The following is an 11,676-nucleotide window of genomic DNA, read 5'->3' as shown; positions in this document are numbered from 1 at the left end:
CTTAACTCATGTAAATCCATCCAATATTTTTATTGAATAAAAGCCCAACACAAATTTACAAAATTTATCAGTCAACATAAAAATCACTGACTGCGCTGAATGCGCATGTTCCATTGTTAAAAATGTACCAGGACAGCCATTACTTCCTGTCAAAACCAATATGAAAACCTGCAAACACCCACATTGACGTGACCCAAGATTCAAACACTTCCAACGAAAAAACAAAAATAAAACCAACACTGGATGGATCTGCAAGGACTGTTATTGGAAACAATATAATCAGGTGTAAAGCAAAAAAGGGGCAAATGTCTGAATAACTTCTAATTTTTTGTCACAACTACCAACCTGCATTCTGATGAGAAACTTGCATGAATGCGTCATACAAACCATGTCGGTGCAAGAAGAGGATTTTTGGTTCTTGGATGATGGAGGTTCCAAAAACAAAACTCGAACATGCAAGAGATCAAGGAAGTGACCAAATTTACAATAAAGGAATATTAATGTGAAAATTCAAACCCTTCCAGTAGAAGCAACTAAGTGGCAGTTACAATATGAAAAACTAAAGACACAGTTAAATATAGCTACTGAGTGACACGACACAAAGTTTCAGTGGTTGCCAATTTCTGAAAGTAACAACAAACCATGTTTTCAATGAGCCCTGGTCGACAAAAGGACAGATGATCTAGTTTGCATGACATGGCAAAGAATGCATTTCAACAGAAGGGCAGAAACATTCACTCATGGTGTATCCATTCAAAGTGAGCTCAAAATAAAACACGATTCAACTGATGAAGGAATCTTGTTCAGGAAGCTGCAACAGTAAAAACGGTGCAGAAAGAAACAACCATCATCTCACTTCATTTCTCCTTGCAGAGCTTTTCTTGTTGACAGCTACGTAACAAGCAGATGTTCCCCCGGAGGAAAACCCTTTTCTCTCAACCTTGAAAACCAGATTTTGAGCCCCTCAGCCCCACTTGCTGTTGCTTGTTGACGCTAGTCCAAGAAGGGTGGATGCTGGGATGGGGTTGCCGACTGGCGGGCAGGGTTCCTCGGGGAACGGAGCCAGGTGAACCGCTCTACTCGATCAGCTTCTTTGCCTTGAAGAAGCGCCGCAAGTAGAAGACCTGCCATGTGGCCAGTCCGATGAGACAGCACATGGAGAATATACTGAAGTACAACACGCGTGTGTTTGTGGACTCTGTAGTGGTGAGATACAGGAGTTAACCACGTTTTATTATTGAAGTTTTTCTTTTTTATTAGGACTCTTTCCCAAAACACTAAGATATATATATTTATGTGACATCGATGACCTGATGGTTCGGTGGTTGCCTTACCGTTGGTGTCCCGCATCTCCTCTTCCCTCTTCTTCATGTAAGCAAAGTCATTCACGATGGATTCTGACAGGTCCTCCAGCCGCCTCAGCTCAACCTCCAGAGGCTTCAGTTTTTCCACTTTTGCAATCTGAAGGGTCAAAACGGAGACGAATGAAAACACTGACTAGCTTTATCAGTGGTGTTGGTTAACAACTTGTCCAGTAGGTGTCGCTCTGAAACTGTAAATAGAAGTGTGTGAACCTCACAGCTGAACCGGAGATGCCTGATATAAGGTCTCTAGAAGCCCCAATGATTCCTTGTTTCTTCTCTTTTAACACTTTTTTCTCTAATTTTCAACATTAATCTTGATTAACCAAGAATTCTGAAGGTTTGCATGTTTCAGTTTAGGCACTTATGTCAATGTTATACAGTTAATGTTGACTTTTGCAGATGATACTCTTTTATTCCTTCACATTAAATGTTTTAAACTGACAAACCAGACAGAGATATACTTCACTAGCAGTGAAAATTATCAAAAAATCCAAACAAATATTGTAAAAAAAAAAAAAAAAAAAAAAAGGAAAGAAAGAAATTTTGAAAATACACCGAGAAGACCAACGGCTCTTTGACAGAAAGGAAGGAGGTGAAAACATTCCAAGAATGTTCCTGTGTTTGTATTTCAGCCTTCCCCAGCTCTGTCCCACTAACCTACATGCCTTCAGGTCTCAGTCATCACCTGGTGTAAACAAACAAATTAATAATAGGTTTCAGCAGAAATGGGAGCCAAGCTGATGAGGTCATTATTTCACTAGATCCTCCACAAAAAACTCAATCAGGGAGGAGAGGGAGTCCCCTGGGAATACTGATAACTGATGGGATGAATCTAATCTGGTAGAATAATCCACTAATCCTATGCTAGCAAAAATCTTCACAGATTCATTTTCTGTAGCAAGTCATTCAGGGAAGCTTCCATTATTTATCATTCATTCCTTATGTAGCAAGACTGATTCCTAAATAATAAACAATGCTCTAGTAAACAAGCAACATTCAAAAATTACTCCACATAAAAAAATTTTTTTTATTTGCATCTTTTTCAGTTTTCTTCCTTCTAAGAAATCCTTGATGCTACTCGGGCTAAAACTCATTAAGCGTGCCAAAAGCTTAGATTTGAAGGACTTCTGGAGTAATCAAGCTGAATTTGAAGCTGATAAAAATAATAAATGATGATAAAACTGTAAAAACAAATAGGATTATAAAAAAGAACTGTTAAATTCTCGCCTAAAATAAAGCCAAGAATATTTTTGTCCATCTCAGAGAAAAACAACCTGAAATTGTCTTAGGAAGCCCATATTTGTACGAGCTTACAATCCCACAGAGCTTAAAGCCGATTATTTTATCCAAGATGTGCGACACAACTCGTATCTGCCAAACAAACAATCCAGAACATTGTGAAACTTTGTGGAACATCCTCTTCTCGCTGGCTTGCCAAATCTTTAAAACAATGACGCAAGTGAAAACGTGCAACTTCAGCTCCACCTTTGAGGAATGCCCTCAACTCTGAAAAGCCTCTGACACATTCAGATGAAAAGCCTGTGATGTGTGCGCATGTGTGGGCAGGAAAACTTGGCTTTAAACACTTCTATACGTGTCCACTTTGACCCGAGGGAGCCAGATGCTCAAAAATATTACAAACTAAAGCGATGATGCACAGTTTTGTTCAACTATAGAAATAAAAAGACACCCTCCTCCTTAGGTCAGGATTTATCTTCACTGATAAAATGAAGAGTTAATAGAAGTGACGCAAGTTCATTTTCCTTTTAGCTTTGAGTGAGAATTACTGAAACAATTCAGTTCTCATGCAATGTTATTTAATTTAATAAAAAGATGTTTTAGGGAGGCTGCGGGGAGGATACTTAGGCACCCTGTACTCAAAATAAGTAGTAATCAGATAAATATCTGGTAAGTTTAGAAAGATTCAGCGTAGGAGTCAAAACATTGCATGCAGGATCATCCCGATCTTCTAAACTAGAAGATGTTTATCACCTGTAGCTTGTAAAGCAACATGCAGTCACTTACCTCTTCATAGTTTTTGGCCTCAACACCGTGCTTCATGTCCAGATTGACCAACTGGTCGGGTACTCTTCCAGTTCCTGCAGATTTGGATATCATTTTAAAGGTCATTAACATAAAAATTATAATACAGCACTTTTTTATTTTGTCATGCAAACCTGGTGTGATTCTATAAATGCAAAAAGTCCACTAACAGAATATCAAAATCCATAAACATAGGAAATCCATCAAGCCCTAATATGAGACATAGAACACTATACTGTAATAAGGTGGAATGTCTGATGAATGCATCTGAAAATTATTTAATCTTGTTCCAGTGGGATTTCTAGTCGTGGCGGATGGCTACTTTTACTGGGCCAAGATCCTCTGGAGATTTTCTTCCTGTTAAAAGGGAGTTTTCCTCTCCACTGTCGCTACATGCTCGCTTAGTATGATTGCTGTAAAGTCACCGATGCAATTTGCTGGGTTCATTACATAGGAAACGTTTTACTGATTGGCTTAATGAACTGACCTGGATAGAACGTTTACTGTGTGAATGTCATTTTGATACAACTCTTGATGTGATTTGGCGCTATAGAAATAAAACTCAATTAAATGTTGTTCGGATTTTGCGACAACACTTACCCATTGGTGATTTGCTTTCGAAGCAAACTTCAAACATGTCATAGTCCTCTGTGGTGAAGGCAAACTTTCCCTTTGTGGCGTCATCCTTGGAGTAAAGAATGTGGCTGGAAGAGTCTGTGATCTACAACGTTAAAGGAAAAATGACAGGAATCATACAAATGCCAATCAAACTGGAAGAAATGTAGGTGTTGGGGTCTTTAAAATTTCATTTTAGTTCAAGATTAATGCCTGCCGATTACCACGTTATGTTTGGATTGTGAAACCACGATTTTAATGTCCAAATATTGATTTCTAAAGGGAAAAAAAGCTAATAGAAAACTACACGGTTATTTTAGGACAAAAAGCTCATCAGCACCTCCATGCTATTCTGAAAAAGAATCCATGTTTTGACAGCTACGTCATCTGCGTGAATTTAGCAGCTGTTGACACATTAAATAATTCCACCATATATTAAGCTTCTTGTTAGTTTACAGTAACCAGAAATTTAAAAGTTGACTACCCTAGTGGTTAGAGTAAAATCGTGAGAAGCGGTTAAATTCTACAACATTTCAGTAAAGGTAATGTTGACGTGTAGATGGTTCCTGCTGCTGCTGCCTGAGTGGACCGTAAGACTGACGTGTTACAGGAGAAGATTCGTGACGACACCAAATAAATCATAATATAATTACATCTCCGACACTCATAGTTTAGAGCACTAGGTCACTGTTGGGAAATATAATTAAGAGTGTGTTTTAAAGCAAATTAAAGCTAATTCAGGTCATTTGACTTAAGATAACTCATTAACAAGGTAGCTAGCTTATTAGCTTGTCAAACCAGGAAGACGAGTTTCTCGGGCCTGGATTAGCCACATGCTAACAACAGTTGTTAATCATCTCATTGCACTCCACAAACAGCTAAACTTGTAACAATCATATAACATTCTCATCATATGTAACTGCTACTTAACTATAAAACAAATACAGCATTTACGCTCTCAGACTCAAGTTGAGCCTTAAGTATCGCAGATCTGTGCTCACCTTCAGATTAGTTTTTGTGTTCGCCTGTTCGCCAATTTCATACTCTCCCGTGACCAGGACGTCTTTATGGATCTCTTCTCGTAAACACTTTCTGGAATTGACCGGTAAAAAGAATGAGATTGAAAAGACCGATTCAACGAGAACCGGTAGCAGCAGTAGCGCAGCAAATCGGGCCATGGCTACCATCAACGACCGACCAACCAGCCCGTGCCAGCAAACCAGTTTAACACCGAGTTCCAGCTCATACTACCGTTCTCACCTAGCACTCTCGCGCCGCCTCTGGCCAGGAGGAGAACTGCACTCCAGTTCGCCGTGGCGCTCTCGAACTGTTCTCGTTGTTTGTGCGTCACGTTTAAACTATTTGCCTTTTATTTCGTCATTGCATTTAAGCCATACATTTAGGAGAAAAACTAGATAATATATCCTCTAGTTCATTGAAATTTAGCTGCTCCTGAGAAAAATTAATATCTTAAATGAAATTAACAGTCTCAAAACCAGTTTTTATTTCTTCTTTTTCAATTACTTATTATTTCCTGTTATGTGACCCCAGCATTGACATGTTTTAACAAACTTTTTCTATTCCATTAGAGCTTTTTTTTGAAAAGCTGTTTCAGAGATTCAAATTAACTGTATAGCACAAGCAAATCATGATGGAAATGCATGTTTGCTGTGATGAAGTATGCTTCAAAGTGTAAAACAACTAGTCTTTCTTATGATGGTGCTTGGGAAACCTGAATCCACAGATGTTGATTTGCATGGAAAAAACGTTTTTTTATTTTTTTGCGAGTTTGCCAAAGCTCAGAAAATTAGATGGGTGTCCACAGAGTCTTGAACCTGGATTCCTTCAAGTTTGACGGCAGTATAAGGGACATAATCAACAGTTTGTTTGCTGTAAATCTTGTGGATCAGACTGGTATTGCCAATTTTTGGTCAAAATGCTGTAAGTTTAAAACAACAAAAAAAGGGAAAACGAAAACATAAATGTGATCCTAGAATAGTTGTACAACAGGTGAAGTGTGTTCAGGTGATCTGTACCATGGTAACGTGAAGGGTGGAGTATGATCACATTACAGTCAAATTGCAGCACATGACGTCAGGTGCATCTGGGTGCAAAGTTTCAAACAAGGTGTGAGAATGAACAGCATCTGGAAATAGGCTACAAAAGTAACTTAATGACACTGTTGTTTTATGGTTTGACTTTCATAAACAGACAAAGGAAGTGTTGTGTCAAATCAGTAGTCATTTGCTGCCATAAATATTTCAACATCTTAAAGGTCTGTGCGGGAAGTTGTAATATCTGGTGGCCAAATAGGGTCGCCACCCTAAATTCAAACTCTGCGTTTCTGATTTTCACACTGCTTTGCCTTAATGAAAACACAACGATCTGTAGTGCAATGCATTTTTGCAATTAGATTATTGTAGATATTGCAAACTCTGTTAATAGTATTTCTATATCTGCAGCATCAGCTGGGAGTGCTACATCTAAATATTAAGTGACACAGATAACACACAAAAAAGTTTTAATATGAAAATATCTGACTCGATAAATTGTTTCATATTTTTGAAAAATTTCAAGTTGCAAACACATTTTGCAAAATTAGGTTAAAATAGGACTAAACGGTTGCAGAAACAATAAGCAACAAAATTAGGTCTGCGTTCATCTTTCATGTTTAAACCTGTTCAGCAGGTCTTTCTGCAAAGACTGGGAGGAGTCGTTTGAATTTGTCTTCAATCAACTGCTGCAAGTAAAGTTAACCAGAGCTTAGAAAGTCTCTGTTAACCCTCTACAGCAAGAAAACGATAATGAAAAAAGGACTGATTATTTGCATTTTTAAATAATTTAGAGCACTAAAGACTATAACATATAATAAAAGATTTTTAAAAGAACAATATTAATGTAAACATTAAAATAATAGCATATTTTTAGAATATTTTTACTTTAGTGAAGGCTCTTTTCATTCCTAGAGTACACATTTCATCAAGCCAAGCCAACTTTCTTTATGAAGCAAAGGCCAAGGACTGATCCCTGTGGAACTCCAAGTAAAACAGGAACAGAAGAAGGTTTGATATTAACGCTAACTCAGAGAGTCCTGTCATTCAGGCGGGATCTAAAGCAGTCCGACACACTGCCTTGAGTGAATGCCAATAAAATGTTCCAATGAAGCCAACGGAATGTTGTGATCCACATAAAATCCAGTGAAACCAGGATTATTTGATTAAGACACATACTTGACCAGTAATAATTATAAATGAATTAGCTTAAATAGTCATTTTAAAATATTATGATTAAAACTATTTATATTACTGGATAAAAATATTTAGTTTATCATTTGATTTCACACTTGTTCAAGTTTAGCAGCTTGATTTTTTTTGTGAGGTTCCCCTTGTAACTTGAAGTAATATCATTTGAATAAACTGGCTGACTTTATCACGTGTTTGCTGATTTATGTGAGTCGTACGTGCTCCAGCACACTCAGATGTTGTAAACTAACATCATGTTCAAGCAGGTTGGTGGAGGGAGGATGAACATGACCAGATCCGACCTCAAATGTTCTTTGATCAGTTTATAGGTGATCGAGAATGACTTTCGGCCAAAGCTGCATAAACCCAACAGGAGAAACACAAACTGCTTTTCTTCTTTTGATTTTTAAAAATATCTTATAAGTGTCTGAGATCGATTCAGTTGAGGCAGCCATTACATCGTGGTGGGAGTCTTACGTAAACAGCAGCATCTTTTCAGAGTGAGCATCCCAGTGGGTCTGAGAGGCCATTTACTGAGACTGATGGCGGAGTATGTGGCGGAGTGTGGGAGGGCTCGAGCAAACACGTCATTTCAAGGGAGAACCACAGGCGATCGATCCGAGGCTTTGATTATTCCGATGAATAAGTAACAATCTGACGCAGATGTCCGTAGCTTGTGTGTTCTACATTTATCAACAATAGTCTCATAACAACCACATCATTTCACAGAAACATCTTTACATGCTCATCCCCGCATCCCAAAAGCTACTCTTTCCTGTCAGCAGCTGAGAGATTACACAATAATGATCGCCAGAGCTGTCCAGTTTCCAGGGAAACCTCCTTGTTACTGATCCCAGGAGACGTGACGAGGGAACGTTGCAGAGAGGGGAGTCTGGCTGGAGGTGAACGGTAATTATTGGATAGAGAAATCCCTCCAGTATTGTAGCTTAGTGCATCAAAAAATCTCTACGAATAGCACGTCACACACCCCCTGCTGCAGAAAATTCACCCAGGAAATGAGGTGAACAGAACTTTATATTTATAGACCTTAAAAGAAAAATTGAACATCCGAGGAATCACACGTCAAACTTTTATCTGAATTTCTTTTTTTCAAATATGAGGTGGATTGCATTTTAGACGCAAACACAACAATTCTTCCTTCTGGTGACTAATTAACATTTTTATTATCTCTCATGTCAACGAGTACTTCCTTAAAATTACCTGCTTGCTGACGCAAGTACACACCCTTCACGCATACTGCTGCTGTCATTCTGCTCGTTATTGATTCATGAAACTGAAAATCTACACAATAAAACAGACGGAGGTGATGTCCAGACGGATTTCAAAACCATACAATGATCTTGACTGTTTAAGCTGAAGAGTTGCTTTAAAGGTGGAATTTGTTCACTCTGTTACTCAGACTCTCAACCCAAAAAGGGAAGTGTTGTTATATTGTAGAGCACTCGTTTCCTCTCCACAAGAAGGGTTCCTGAGGATAAATCCAGAGCCTGATGAGCGCATGTAGGCAAGCTCTGCTGTTTCATCACCACTCTTCAGACTTACACAGAGACAGGGATCTCTGTCTGTCTCCCCTCCTGCTATATTCTCATCCTCCTCCTCCTCCTCCTCCTCATCTCCCCATTGTCTTGCTTTACTTTCTTTGCCTCTCTCTGTTATTGCCGTACGTTGCCTGGATCCTCCCCTGGGTAACAGTACCGACGCAGGTTGGCGTCAGAGTGGTCTAATTTTACTGCTGTTGATGCTGATGTTAAAAGAGGCATTAGGCACCTGCTATTTCTGCCGCTCCACCGTCTCCCCGGGCCCGGGAGAAGGATATTATTAGAGCTATGCATGGTCGCACGTACAGGAGCTTCATCGAGGAAAGGGAGGTTCAGCTCAGAAAACCAGATCCACTCGAGTCAGGCTGTTACGCAACAGCAGCAGCTAACGAAACAGGAATTTTATTTCTACGCAAAATGTTACACAATCATCTTTTTCTTTTGCAAGTTTATGAAATAAAACGTCATCAGACACGGTTTATCTTGCACAGTTGAGGTTTGTAGGAGCAGGCTTGGACAGGAAATAAAATCTCATGGTGTTGCGTTACACAAAAGGGTGTGACCACCCTGGAAGGGGCGCAAACGTCAGAGTTGGTTAGTTATTGTCAGAATGAATGTTTCCCACTGCACATTTCCTGTTTTAAAGCCATTAGGCAAACCCTCTTTTTTAACCAATTTTTGCTGAAATATCATGAAGCTCTGTCAACCTTAAAGTATATTTTTGCAGCAGAAATTGCATGGAGGAGTTATAGCAAATATTTAAATTAACATTTAAGTATACTCAGGTTGAGGTCACTCTTGGTCAAAGCCATGTGGTTTCAAATCAAATCGAAGCTTTTTTTATAAAGCGCCTTCCGCAACCCTGTCAGGAAGCCCAAGGCGCTGAACATGGTACAGTACAAAGTAAAATAAAGTGAATAAATCAGAAAATAAAAGCAATTCAAATTACAGATTACAAATTACAAAAAAGGTGAAACATTCCAGTAGAAGACAAATGTGTAAAACAAGGGAAAAAGTGAACCAATGAAAACTGTGAGATAAAGTCAACATAAAAGAGGGCCAAATTTAAACACGTTCAGGAAACGCCAAGCGGAGGAGGTGTGTTTAGGCGACTCTTAAAGGCTGGCAGAGATGGGGACAGCCTAACTGAGGGTGGCAACTGGTTCCAGAGTGACGGTGGTAGGACTGAGAAAGCCCAGTCTTCGCGAGTATGACACCTAGAATGAGGGACAGCGAGCAGGCCTTGGTCAGAGGAGCGCAGAGCGCGTGATGGGGAATGTCTGTTCAGGAGCGTGGCCAGATAGGGGGGAGCACCACCCTGGAAGAAATTAAAAACAAAGACGAGGAGTCTGAAGTGTGAACGATAGCAAACCGGAAGCCAGTGCAGGGAGGCCAGAACCGGACTGATGTGGTCCTGTTTCCTGGTCCCAGTCAGGAACCTGGCTGTGCTGTTCTGCACAACCTGTAGGCGACGCAGTGATGACTGACCCAGTCCTGCATAGAGAGAGCTGCAGTAATCAAGCCTAGAAATAACAAATACATGCAGTACCCGCTCCAGGTGGACTCTCGACAGCATATGCTTGATTTTTGCAAGGCGTCTCAGGTGAAAGAAACTGGACCGGATCACAGAGTTGATGTGAGCATCAAATTTAAGTCCTGCATCAAGTTTCACCCCCAAACTGGTAACAACTGGTTTTGAGTATGGAGAAATAGGCCCAAGATCAATGGTTGGTTCAGACTCCACTGCTGTAGTTTTGGTCAGGTGGGTCAGAATTCAGAAAGAAAAATGGAAATCAGTGATATGTGAGGGCGTCAGCATCCCTGATAAAAAAAAATCAACATCAAAATCAGTCATGGAAATGTCCTATTGGTGAACTCCAGTTAAAATTCCTAAAAGAAACAAATCAGGATCATTGTTTACATTATTATTTTCAGTTAAACCAGAGGTTTCATCCTCAACCCATAAGGGGTCTTTGAGGTCAAATGTATAAAGTTACTTTTATAAAACACCCATTAGTACAATAAAAACTAGATATATCAGACATATCTATAGTTTATATAGAGATATATGTCTATGTGTGCATGACGAAGTTTGTAATTAATCACTTTTAATGTGCAGGTAGGAGTTGGGGTTGGGCATCCTCACAAGAGGCAAGTCTTTTGTAATTTTATCAAGAGTAAAGTTACTTATATCACAAAAGAGATGCATTTATAGAAATGAGCATTGTCTCCTGCATTAAGTGCATATTGTTGTCTATTTCTGAGACGAGCGTGCTCTTCGTGCGTCTGGCTGCGTTTAGAGACGCATCTTGACGCATTCAGACCTTCCTTTGCAGAACCAAACACAGCTTTGTGGTTGAAGCGTTGCTGTCTGGTGATTTCGTCTGCAGAAGCTGTCGTAGCCAGTAGAGACGTGAGAAACAATGTGGCCTGGATTGCGGAATAAAGGCAACAGCTTTTCTTTCCGTCTTCCGGCGAACATGCCAGCAGCTGCTCTCGGCTCAGAGGAAACCTTTGGTGCGCTTTTGTGTCCGACCCATCGGGTCCGACCGTCCGTTCTGGTTCTGCTCACAGACTGCAACAGCGACTCCCCGTATTTGGGCACGGAAGTAACGCAACAGCGCATAATTTGCAAATTGAAAAAAAAAGAAGGAAAAAACGCACTGACGTCACAGCCCTGACGTACAGCAGACCTTGGCAACAGACGGAACAATAAATAGAGCAGGAAGGAGCAGGAAAAATACCGCTATCCCTGTTCAGGCCGATTTGGGGCATTATCATAACGTCCTTTGACACGTGGGCGGAAATACTTGATAAAATAAATAATATTAAAAGTCCAACAAACAAAAGAAG

At 39.8% G+C, this 11,676-nt stretch overlaps 1 protein-coding gene across 1 annotated transcript; it reads right to left on the bottom strand.

Annotated features, from left to right (window-relative positions):
• Positions 1-424: 424 nt before the first annotated feature.
• Positions 425-5,269, bottom strand: tmed10 (transmembrane p24 trafficking protein 10). Its single transcript, XM_015947178.3, has 5 exons — positions 5,024-5,269; positions 4,008-4,128; positions 3,390-3,463; positions 1,335-1,461; positions 425-1,198 (listed from the first exon to the last, which is right to left on the bottom strand). Exons 1-5 carry the CDS (start codon positions 5,207-5,209, stop codon positions 1,077-1,079), a joined length of 630 nt encoding a protein of 209 aa, XP_015802664.1. The 5' UTR covers positions 5,210-5,269; the 3' UTR covers positions 425-1,076.
• Positions 5,270-11,676: the final 6,407 nt, after the last annotated feature.

Source organism: Nothobranchius furzeri, chromosome 2 (genome assembly GCF_043380555.1).
Source record: "Nothobranchius furzeri strain GRZ-AD chromosome 2, NfurGRZ-RIMD1, whole genome shotgun sequence".
NCBI lineage: Eukaryota > Metazoa > Chordata > Actinopteri > Cyprinodontiformes > Nothobranchiidae > Nothobranchius > Nothobranchius furzeri.
The sequence above is the reverse complement of the archived record's forward strand: the minus strand, read 5'-3'. Positions and strand labels throughout refer to the sequence as shown.

Bases quoted from the DNA above. Each gene is read 5' to 3' on its own strand.
- tmed10 (XM_015947178.3), bottom strand. From the start codon at position 5,209: ATGGTAGCCATGGCCCGATTTGCTGCGCTACTGCTGCTACCGGTTCTC. The intron at 3,464-4,007 runs GTAAGTGTTGTC...CCAAATCTGCAG, and splicing joins CGAAAGCAAATCACCAATGG to GAACTGGAAGAGTACCCGAC. The intron at 1,462-3,389 runs GTAAGTGACTGC...TTGACCCTTCAG, and splicing joins AGGCCAAAAACTATGAAGAG to ATTGCAAAAGTGGAAAAACT.